Consider the following 11596-nt stretch of genomic DNA (forward strand, 5'->3'; position numbering starts at 1 on the left):
CGCTATAATTCACAACGAACGTCTCACGTACTCGACTCAACTGTCCGTATCTATCTCTGTCTGTAGTTCAATTACACATTCCATTGTTGCCGTCAGTTCTTACCGGTCTTATATATACAAGAATACCGCATATCTAGTAACCTTTCGAGACTTAAGGAAGGGACGTGAACGTTCGAGAATATGACGTGTTACCAGCGTCACGTAACAAGTCTATTGGAAGGTATTCAAAGTTACATACAACTTTTTGGGCAAAACTCTAGGTCAGAAGCTAGAACATGGCGCAAGTTTTGGGTAAACGTTAAGGTTACACGTAGTCGATTGATTTGTTGCTGTTAAGCACAAAGCTACATAATGGACTATCTGTATTCTGCCCACCACAGATATTGATACCCGATTTTTACCGACTTATCGCTGAGCAACTCGTGGGCCGGTTACATGTAAAATCACGTATGAAAGTTTTGTCCGTCGTTACAGTCAGTCATAACGAACGAGTTTGTTGATATATAATCAAAGTTACAGATAAATATGTAATGATAAACCTTCTGGTTAATACGTTTTTTGGATAGATATTAGAGGCTACAGGTAAGCACTTTTGACACTTTGTTGGAAGATACTACAGGTTATGCATATTCACAAGAAAAGATTCACTGGATGGAATTGGAATTTTCAACCTGTGCGGTACTAAACGACCACGTCGGATACCTTAGGGTTCAGGTATAGTAATATTAAATGTTGAACTACCGATCAGAAAGAAGTTAGCCAACCAGAAGCAACTGCCACCACAAGGATCTCGGCATAAGAATAAGGCAAATAATTGAATGTTTTTCATACAAAACTAGTTTCATTTTCCTCTTTTTGTAAATAAATATAGAAACTCACCAAATGTCTTAAAACAAGTTTATTATCAGTAATAAAAAACAAGACTCAAAACGTATTGTTTTATAGACTGTATTTTTAAATATTTAATATTAAGATTCTGAAAAGAAAATATAACAAAAATATATTTTTTTTACTTCGGTATTGCTTCTTATGTTCCTTATTTTAATTTGTACCAATCCAGTATGATATAAACGAAATAGTCCACAAAGCTTGGTTTTTTATATCATAGTCTAAGCTATTCTGCTCTTGCCAATATTGTGGTACCATTCTTTTAAACTCGTGTCATTCTTAAAGTAAATTAAACTTTTTAATACATTTTGAGAAACGAGAATAAATTCACCTACAGCTTAATGATAATGGAATTGAATAGTCGTTACAGAAACATGCTTATCAATCTTACAAATATATAAAAAATATAAACAAGAAATATTTTCACCGACATGTAAGCATTAAAAACACAAGATAAATATGCCTATTGTGTGTAAAAAAAAATTAACCGACGGCCTTGATATTTCATAACCGAGAGGGCTTTCGTCACCTTAGGCTATCCAGTATTTATAATACCAAATTACATATTAACTACACTAGTCAACCTTTACTTGTCAACATCGGCACATGAACGTCCGTATTTAACCTTTTTTTTCTTTTGTAACATTCCAGAAGAAATGGTTAAAACACGAGCACAACTGCACGATTTGTTTTTCAGTGGATATTTTCATAAAACGTACTTCCAGAAACTAAAGTTTTGGTTAATTCTCTTCAAAGAATAATTCTTATTTACTTCATTTAACCATAAAGTTTAATGTGAAACTTTAGATATACAACTTGATAAATTAAAATATCTTCCCAAAGCAAGAATTTTTTTTTATGTGTGTATGTTAAACGGAATTAAAAGGATTTCCTTACAAATCTATAACAGGTAAGGTTTTTTACCTTACAAATCTACAACAGGTAAGGTCTTTTACCTTACAAATCTACAACAGGTAAGGTCTTTTACTTCTAAAACTTTCCACATATTATCCAATAATACAGCAGATTCCATATAATGATTTGTATTCGTTCACTAGCGTTATATTATCTTTAATAATCCACGAGTTAAGGTTTTACGAGAGATAAATTCAATTTTCTTTTTTAACCGGCTATTTCATACCTTAAGTTGAAAAGTTAATATTAAAACAGGTTTATCTTCTATCTTCAAGAATTCTAAGCTCCTAGTTGAGCCGTTTCTAAAAAGCTGTAACGTTCTCAAAACAGCTAAAGAATGTTAAGCTCAAAAACTAACACTAAATCCTCACATATGCTTAACCTTTTTTTTTTCTCTCCCCTCTTGAAGTATGGAAGATCTCCTTTCGGCTGTCCTCAAGACAGACACCAATTTTCCTTATTCAACAAACGAGACAACTTTCAGGTGTCAATGGATTCATTTCTTCAGACTTTCATAGTGCTGAAGAACGTTTGAATTTTTAGGTCTTTAATTATTACAAAACTTGAGGCTCTAAGATATCAGCAAAAAACTGTTTAAATTACAACAAAAGTAATACTAATTTATTTTACTACAAATAAATCAACAATCGAAATGTTTTTATAACATGTACAAAAAACATAACAAATATACATGAAATAGTTGAATGTAATATCACGAGAGTGTGTTGAATCACATAAACATTGAACTTCACAGTCAAATGAAAAATAATTGCTCTGTACATTTCTTCTTTCTTTTTTTTAAATAAAAATAGTTAAATTTTCAAACTGAAAAAAAAAAACAAATGCTCTTAATATGAGAAAGATATACAATAAATACGTCATGGAAAGAACATAGTTAACTTAATACTTCGTCTAATATACACGAACAACGATTAGAAAATGCTCTATTTACAACACACCCACCACACCGTGACATCAAGATTATAAAACGTTAGTCTTGCTTTACATTCGTTATCATCATACCTGGGATCTATCCGGATTTTTACCCATAATCTCAGGGAATTCCTTTACCTTGAAGGGTTTCCGGTGATTAATACATGATCTCCGAACGAGGTAGATATTACTGCAATGAGCGCGATGCCCATGCGCGTGCGTTTTCTTAGGTTTCCCCCTTTTTTTTTAATGAAGACTTGATTATTGTTTGTGGATTAGTAATGTACTATTTTTGAAATATATAATAGCCAACCGACTTTAATGTTCCCAGGTATGACTAATGTTGTGTCACGTGTTTTTGATGCAACCATGCGAGACCTGCCAAAACGTAGTCCATAAAAATACGTGACTTTTTTACAGCTCAACGCAACTTATCGGGATATTAATATCTTCAAATTCATCATCACATAGAAAAATAATCATAACCATGTAAATTGCACTTGACTATTCATACTTCATACTTTGGCAATAAGAATACCCTAAACGAGTCAGAACCAAACAGTGGTGTTTTTACATTTCTTCCCAGGAAAATCTTATTTAAACGGTTTACAGTCATCTAGAGATTGTTAAAAAAGTTAAAACATGATTCCTAACTTGAATTTCCTAAAAGTGGCATACGCTCTTTACACTAATATCTAGTACTATAAAAAAAGAAGTTTATGGGATTGTTTGTTTAATTTCGCGCTAGGCATCCCTACTTTGAAGTAATAGACTAGAGGACTACTCTTTTACGAACGAAAAGTGGAATTGACCGTCACTTTATAGCGCCTCTACGGTTGAAAGAACGAGCATGTTCGGGACTTGAACCCACGATCCGAAGATTGCGCGTCGAGTTTACTGACTACCAGGCTATGCAAGGCCTCACTGTATTGTATCACATATGTATAGATATAATTCAATCAATTTCAGAGCTAACATATAAAAGTACAGCCAGATAAAAGTGACTTCTCAGATGTAAAAACATTAAAACTGCCGGGTTACCAGACTCTCCCACCCACCTCCAAATTAACAAGGTCAGCCGAGGAAGTAATGCTTATTCATGAGACATTTGACAAGGATTAAAGCTTATTGTGTAGCTTAATTATTTCGTCATGCGGCGATAGGTATTTAATCTAAACAATGACATTATCGTTATTAATTGCAAAAAGGGAAAAGATATTCCCCTAGCAGGTAACAAAACCGCCTCCATGTGTCTGAAAACCAACTAATTTATTTTACATGGTCTAAAAGACTGATTAAACGGACCAAAATGATTGAAGAATTTTGCCAAAAATGTGAATACAAGTTTTCTTACATTGCTAGATTACAGTACAGATATACACACACACGAGTAAGTGTATCAATAACTATACAGTATAGTTTACCTGTGTATGGCTACCAGAGTAATGTCCAGCATCACTACTTACGAGTATCTTGTAATGAAGAAAACCCTTTAAAATGTACAATTTTTCAGCTATATAAATATATGGGTTCTATGTCCAAATGATTTGCTTTAATTTGACATTTATATTGAAAAACAGAACGTTAATACTCCACGATCTGCTAATTCAAGTACACTTTTTGTGGCATTTCAGGCACAAACACGTCTCATAAAATCGTTTGTGTGATTTTTTTTTCCTACATCCACAAACAACCAACCAATACAATATTCAAGCTTAAGATGATTGCTGGTTAGAACGAGTTTTTTGGGTTTTTTTTTTATGTAGTTACAACAGAAGAAGGTGTTATTATCTGTCTCCATGTAGTTGAAAATTAGTAACCATTTATCACTGTACAGTCAGAAAAACATTTTAACATCCAGATAGCAATGCTCTAATCATATTGACTGAGCTAGTAACACATTAAACATGTTGATTCAGATAGTAATACAAAAGTGTTCTAAGATCCAGATAGCAATGCTCTAATCATATTGACTGAGCTAGTAACACATTAAACATGTTGATTCAGATAGTAATACAAAAGTGTTCTAAGATCCAGAAAGCAATGCCCTACAAGTACAAGTAATGACATATCACTCAAGGTTTAAGGTAATATAATGGCATACACCTGTTAAGCTTTAAGCTAAAAAAAAAAACCTATCTGTAATAATCATAATGCATTTCAATTAGCAAAAATACAAATCACAATCAACAATAATTTAATTTTAGCTATTTAACTACTTGCAGTTTTGGTTCATCAAAAAACCATTTTTAAACATACCATATTAATGGTTTTTACATGAACATTATACATTGCTTTATTTTGTGAATCAAGTGTAGAAAACTATATTTGAACAACAGTATTCAGATGATGTAGATAAGAAAATTACAATAATCATTTCTTACTGTGCAACTAGACACATTAATAATGTTCTAAAATTCAAATAGCAATGCACTAATGATCCTGATGCAGATAGTGTACGAATTTTGCAGGGTATAAGTAAGTACTACAGTGGTAAACCTACCACTCAAACAATAAGATAACATACAGAAATAATATTATTTCGGAAAATTTAACTTTTGACACTAATGTTAACTTTCACTAAAAACTTTAAACACAAAACACTACACAGTTAATCCTCAGAACACGTAGAAGAGAGCATAACAAGTTAAATAACATATTTTGAACTGTAAATGGATATAACATGAGACTAAAAATCTCAAGTTAGTACAAATATCTAATGTTTATAACCTAAACTGGTGTATGCTTCTGATTGGATAGTCTGACTTGAATAATTCTGGACTATGTGTCAGCATTCTCATGGTTGCCTTCATCAGGTTAACCACGAGTGTGTCAAAACATGGTCCAGAATTAATCCTCTCCAGGTGAGCAGACTACCATGAATCAATGTATATATATAAGATATATAAACTCAATATTTATCTTTCCTAATCTCCAATAAGGTAAATCAATAACACGTTCCATTCCTACTCGGCTTGATTTTATAGAAAATATGCAAGTTTATTAAACTTCTATTCTTAACAAGTGTCAGCATAGTCAAATACAATGTTCATATTTCCCTCTTCAAACAGTGTATGTATGGAAAATTGTTGTTTTCTCTCCCTCTGATCTGGTTTTTTAGATTAATTTTTTATCTGTACATACAATGAAATATTGTGCAAAAATTATAAATACCCTTCCATAAATTATAAAGTCCTACTCATTTATATTAAATGATCTTAAGTAATATTACAAAATTAGTTTAAAAAAACTGACTTATTACTGTCTAAATCTATAAATGACAAGCTCATGTCATCTTCCAAATGTTAATATAAATATTAATGTATTAATGAATAAAACAGCAGCAGAACAAAATATTCTGAAACTCAAACTTTTGGATATTAAATGATAAAACACCAAACTTAATAAAAAATACGTTTTTGTTAGATTATCATATCAATCAAGCAAGACGTGTACAAAAAATAGCAACATATTTTATAACACAAGAAATAATTAAACTACTGTTTTCCTAAGAGCTCAGCATAACTACTAACTGTGCTTTGATTGCTTTCTACATATACAACAAGACTTTCATCTGACAGTATTGGTTCATACGGTGATCGTACTTGATCTGTTGGAGAGTCAGAAGAATCTATTTCTACAACTACATCTTTAGTTGGCTGGTTTTGTTCTTCTTCAAAAGTGACCACTTTATTTTCTTCTTTACAGTTCTCTACTGTTTCAGTGGTCTCAGTGTCCTTACTCGTTTTGACTGAAAACTCAGATTGATCAATAGGGCCATCTGAATTATTTTCACCAGCAGGAATATCTATAATCAGTGAAGACTGCTGAACTGAGGTTCCTGTAACATCATGAGTCATCTGTGGCATTGTATCCAACTCCTGATCATCCTTTTCTACATTTTGTTGATTCTTCATATTTTCACTCTGAGAACTTGTGTGGGATTTTCGACTTGGTGTTTTTAGTGTGAAGGTAGGCATAATGCTCCCCTCTTTCTTTGGGGTTTGTGCAACATTTTCTGAACTACTATGTCCTATTAACATATTTAAAAATTTGCTCCCTGGGAAATCACTAAAGCCTTTGAGACCTGACTGAGAGCCAGTTTCATCTACACTAGGAGTAGTTGGTTTATCAGGTTGTGGAAAACCTGGATACAACAATTCTGTATTTGGACTGACTGGGGGGCTGCTGTAGGTGTTCTCTTCCCCATCATCTTCCATGATCGTTTCCATTGGAACAAACTCGGCTTCTTCTAGGTTAATGCTGAAATTTAAAACACGTTTACTCTAATAGTCCTTATTATTTTTCTAATTCGTATTTTAAAGTCCCCTAAAATATTTAGATATAGCTTAATTGTTATGAAACAAAGGTTAATAGATTTTTATAAATAATGGTAACTCTTTTTTGGGTTTAAATAGTGTATTCAATATGTTTTCTATGGACTCTTCCTGCCCTTTTTTTTTTTTCTTGAAATGTTTCAGCCAGATGTCACGCTGAGTCCTTCATTGGACTTGAGAATGAAGCCTGAAATGTTGTCTTGAGGCCAAAGATGGCAGTTAACAGTGGTAATTTTTTAAACTTTAAAAAAAGAATGCTAATTCATAATCCTGAAGATTCAAAAGAAAAACCTAGAATGAAGAACATTTTACATAATTTACCTTATCCACATGCACACAACTGATTGCTTTATATACTGTTCTGATGGATTTACTATCCTATATATATATATTTAATATTGATGTTTGTTTAAGTTAAATATACATATATATATGAAGAAATGTGCATAACTTATACTGTTAAATCTGTATTGCAAAATTCCCACCTATTCACTAAAATTGTAGTAAATTCTTGAGCATAAGAATCAACAATATGTGTGTGTATGTAAACACTGGTGTATCGTTTATACTCCTATAAATATAACCAACACTACAAGCCAAAAGACAGTATATATTATTGGTTTGCTATAGAAGCTATAACTGTGATTGTTATAATGCTTATAAATCAGGAACTTCAGATATTTGACCAGGAACATTTTTAGATTTCGAATACTACAAACCATTTAACTTCAGCAGATTCACATCAGACATTAGTATTTTTATGAAAACAATATATAACTTCATCAGTGAACAACTCAGTGTACAAACTGGCAAAGAATGAAAAACACAGAGCTAGCTAGCTCCCTGTTAAGTGATTTGTATCTAAAATGAATTCGCTCATCATGAACCCTCGATAAGATATCAAGGAAGTTCCAGACCAGATAGAGGACTAAATATTGTTTGTAAATTTGTAAAACTTTCATAAATAGATCATTATTTGTAATAACCATTATTGTAAATTGTGTTATGGTTTGTATATTAAAATACATTTGTATTAAAAAAATTGTGTGTATCAATCTTGTTGCAAGTATCATAAATTGGATACACACATCAACATTTATTAAATTTCTAAATCATCATTTAACTTAGTCTCAGGCTATTCGAAATTATAATATGTTAAAAAACAACATACTCAGCCAGAAAAGTTAATACAGTACATTAACATACATGATATATCAAAATCTATGAACAAAAAAGGTTTTAAATCATATCATGTAGTTCTTAAATATCAGTAGTATTGTGCATTCATTTAAAAGTTCTTTGAAAAATATTTTCTAATTTCATACAATGAAAAGCACATTGATTTTTAGAGCTAGTAAACGAAAGTAACTAGGTAAAAGATTAGAGATTTTTTTTTCTTATGTATGAAGTGGTTTTTCAATTTTTAAAAACAAGTATTCTGCAAAAATCGAAATAATGATATTATTGTAGTTTTCAAAATTATTTTGTACAATTTTCAAAATGTCTAAGACACAGTGCCAAGATGAGACATGACAAATTTGGTTTTTAGACACTATTATCTTTACCCAATAATTTATCTAGTATTACAATTTTATTAAGATCAAGGGGTATTATGTAGAATAACAAAGGGTATAATATATAAGAATACACTAAATAACTTGGTACCAAAGTAAGATAATACATATACGAACATGAGTAAAGAAAGGTATACTAATAAAGTTCACATGTAAACTTACTCCAGATTAACAGCAGAACCTAAGTGAGGTTGAGTGCGAAGAGCCGCTGAAGATCTGGTATATGGAAGCTGAGGCTCCAATTCATCCCAGTACTGATCTTTAACAAGACGAGGATGTCGTTGACACATTTCATCTACTATCAAAAACGATATCTATGTGGGAAAAAAAGAACTTTTAGAAATACAAAAAAAACAATTGAAATAAGCTAAAATAACACAACAGATACTTGCAACCATAAATACTTTCTTTATACAGAATAAATGTTATTTTGTTAAATGTATTTAAGTTTTTCTTTCTGCTGAAACTAAAATAGAAATAATTACCAAAGAAGCTCTTGGAATTGCTACAGTCCCTACATTTACAGGCATACTTTTGCAGCCTGCAGACAATGTCCTGTGATATCTTAGCCCATTCCTCAGTTAGGTAATAGTATCCTCTGACATCATGTAGTAGGTAAAGGTGTTGATGTACTTCACATTCAGAAAGGGGGTCCAGAAGCATTTTATGGGACTTAGATCATAACTTCTTGATGGTCAATCAATGTTTTCTTATCTGATATAATCCATAACAATCCAGAAAGCATGTTACTGCAAGTCCACCAATGCTAGCACCCCTCTACACAGTAACTGAACCACCAACAAAATGATCATTTATCATGTATATTGTTTACCTCTGGCTCTACATACACAACCACATTGATCATTAATATAGATATGAAGCTTTGCCTCCCCTGCAAGTGCTACCTATTGTACACAAGTCCAAAAAACCTTAGCTGAACAATGCTTTTTACAATTTGGTCAATGATAATCACTTCTTTTACTATTTTCAAATCCATTATACAACCAATAGCCTCGACTGGTGATTCCTAATACCCATATTGTGTGAACAATAGCCTTTATATGACATAATTTATCATTAATGATTACATCCAGGCTATTGAAACACCAAAATAAGCTATCATTTAGGTCTGTGTTTATTTGGTTTCCAACATTTGAACAGCTCTTACAATCTGGTTTTACATCCAAAACATCAACCTGCCATAAACAGGTAACCACATAACTCTGTAAAACCAATAACCAAAACTGAACCAATTTAGAACAAACTGTAAACAAAATGAGATTACTTTCTCTAACATCAGTAGATATGCAAAATTTGCCTAAAACACCCCTACATCTTTGCAACAGAACATATGACTAATGGCATACAAATTTTTAAAAATGCACTAAAGTGTAATGCCCAAGAAATATTAAATGGTTGTTTGTTTAATATTTTGATGTAGAGTATAAGTGTATTTTGTATGATTATATATAATGACCACTTACCACAAGGTTTCTGTCTAAACACCAATTTAACTCAAAATCATCATCATCTTCCCCAAAAGGATTAATAAGCTGCTCTGCTACCTGAAAGAAAATCATATAAAAATAACAAAAGCCTTCTTTCCAGACATATCATAGTTCCTACTAAAAACAAGATGTAGAAAATGGTAAAATATTTTATGAAAGAGTTTTGGTGTTCTTGACTAAAAACATTAATGTTCTTAAAACCACATGTCTATATAGATAAAATACAGTTACCCATTAACTTAAAAGAGTGGTTCAAAACAATACTTTCTGAATATTCATCTACAAAACATATCAACCAAAACTTACCTTTAACCAACCCATGTAAAAGAAAAACTGCAGAACAGTGAATATAGGAATATAGAGATCCACCTCATACCCTGGATAACCCTTGTCTGGATTCAAATACTGACGACCCATAACTGATGCCATAAAGTAAGTGTATATGGCCAGAGTCACAACCTAGTGAAAAAAAAAAGTATGAAATTAAGTAATTCAAAACCATGTTTCCACATGTAATGCAAATTTCCAACCAATAGAAAGAATTTGCTTGTCATACTCTATAATTTTTTCAAAGCTGTATCCAAAAACTAATATTATTACTATCCAACAAAAAAACTTTAACCCTATAACAACCAGCTAATATTTTTTTTTAGTAGTTAACATCGCTCTAGTCATATTTCTTTCCAAAAATAAAACTAGAAGATGTAATTGTTTAAAATCTGCTAAGAACATTCCTAAATATATGTAGTTTCAGAAAAATAAAACATTTAATTTTGATTCTTTCTACTATTTCTAATGAAAAATTCATTATTTAATGTAGTTATTTGCACTCACACTCCGAATAGTTCACCTGCAAGGTGATTTTTTTATATGAAGTATAAAAATACTATTTTCATCTTACAATTTTTACATTTAATTTGTATATTCTCTAGAACCTCATAAATGAATATGAAAAGTTTTTTAACTCTTTTCAGCACGGGCTCAGTCCCTGGGACCAACCTCGTAACCATTTTGTGCTTGTTATAGTCTTCATGCTATAACTTTTAAATTAGTAAGCAAATCTGACAGATTATCAGTAAACATTACAATGCTTTCATACGTAACATATAAAAAAAAATTTTATTAAGTCTTAAGGTTTGTAAAACAATTTTTTCTCATGTCTTTTTTTTTTCTTTTCTCATGTTACCTATCTATCATGAAAAGTAATATTCATTTTAGAATCAAAAATACTTTTATGCATCAGAAAAATTTGAAATTTCTCATGCAAAATCTTTATAATGTCTAGATAGTTATCAAATGTTTCTTAAGAAAATACTTTATATTTTATCTGTTATTTTCAGTAATTAATCTGTGTACGGGTTCAGTAAATTTGAATGACCTCACAACCTTCATAAAAAATTATGAAATAAATATAAATTTTGCTTCTTTCATTCCAGAATAG

The 11596-nt window shown here is 31.2% G+C and overlaps 1 protein-coding gene across 2 annotated transcripts in view; it reads right to left on the minus strand.

Moving 5' to 3' along the window:
* Window positions 1-956: 956 nt before the first annotated feature.
* The window catches only part of LOC106472088 (bestrophin-4-like), a 39630-nt gene continuing 28990 nt past the window's right edge, over window positions 957-11596 (minus strand). For both annotated transcript variants that reach the window (XM_022401516.1, XM_013932721.2), the window contains exons 7-10: window positions 10462-10614; window positions 10132-10212; window positions 8810-8961; window positions 957-6999 (exon numbers count right to left, since the gene is read on the minus strand). In XM_022401516.1, coding sequence (XP_022257224.1) covers window positions 6234-6999; window positions 8810-8961; window positions 10132-10212; window positions 10462-10614 — 1152 coding nt within the window. In that variant the 3' untranslated portion in view covers window positions 957-6233. The remainder of the gene's footprint in view (window positions 7000-8809; window positions 8962-10131; window positions 10213-10461; window positions 10615-11596) is intronic.

This window comes from Limulus polyphemus, unplaced genomic scaffold (assembly GCF_000517525.1).
Source record: "Limulus polyphemus unplaced genomic scaffold, Limulus_polyphemus-2.1.2 Scaffold117, whole genome shotgun sequence".
NCBI classification, from domain to species: Eukaryota; Metazoa; Arthropoda; class Merostomata; order Xiphosura; family Limulidae; genus Limulus; species Limulus polyphemus.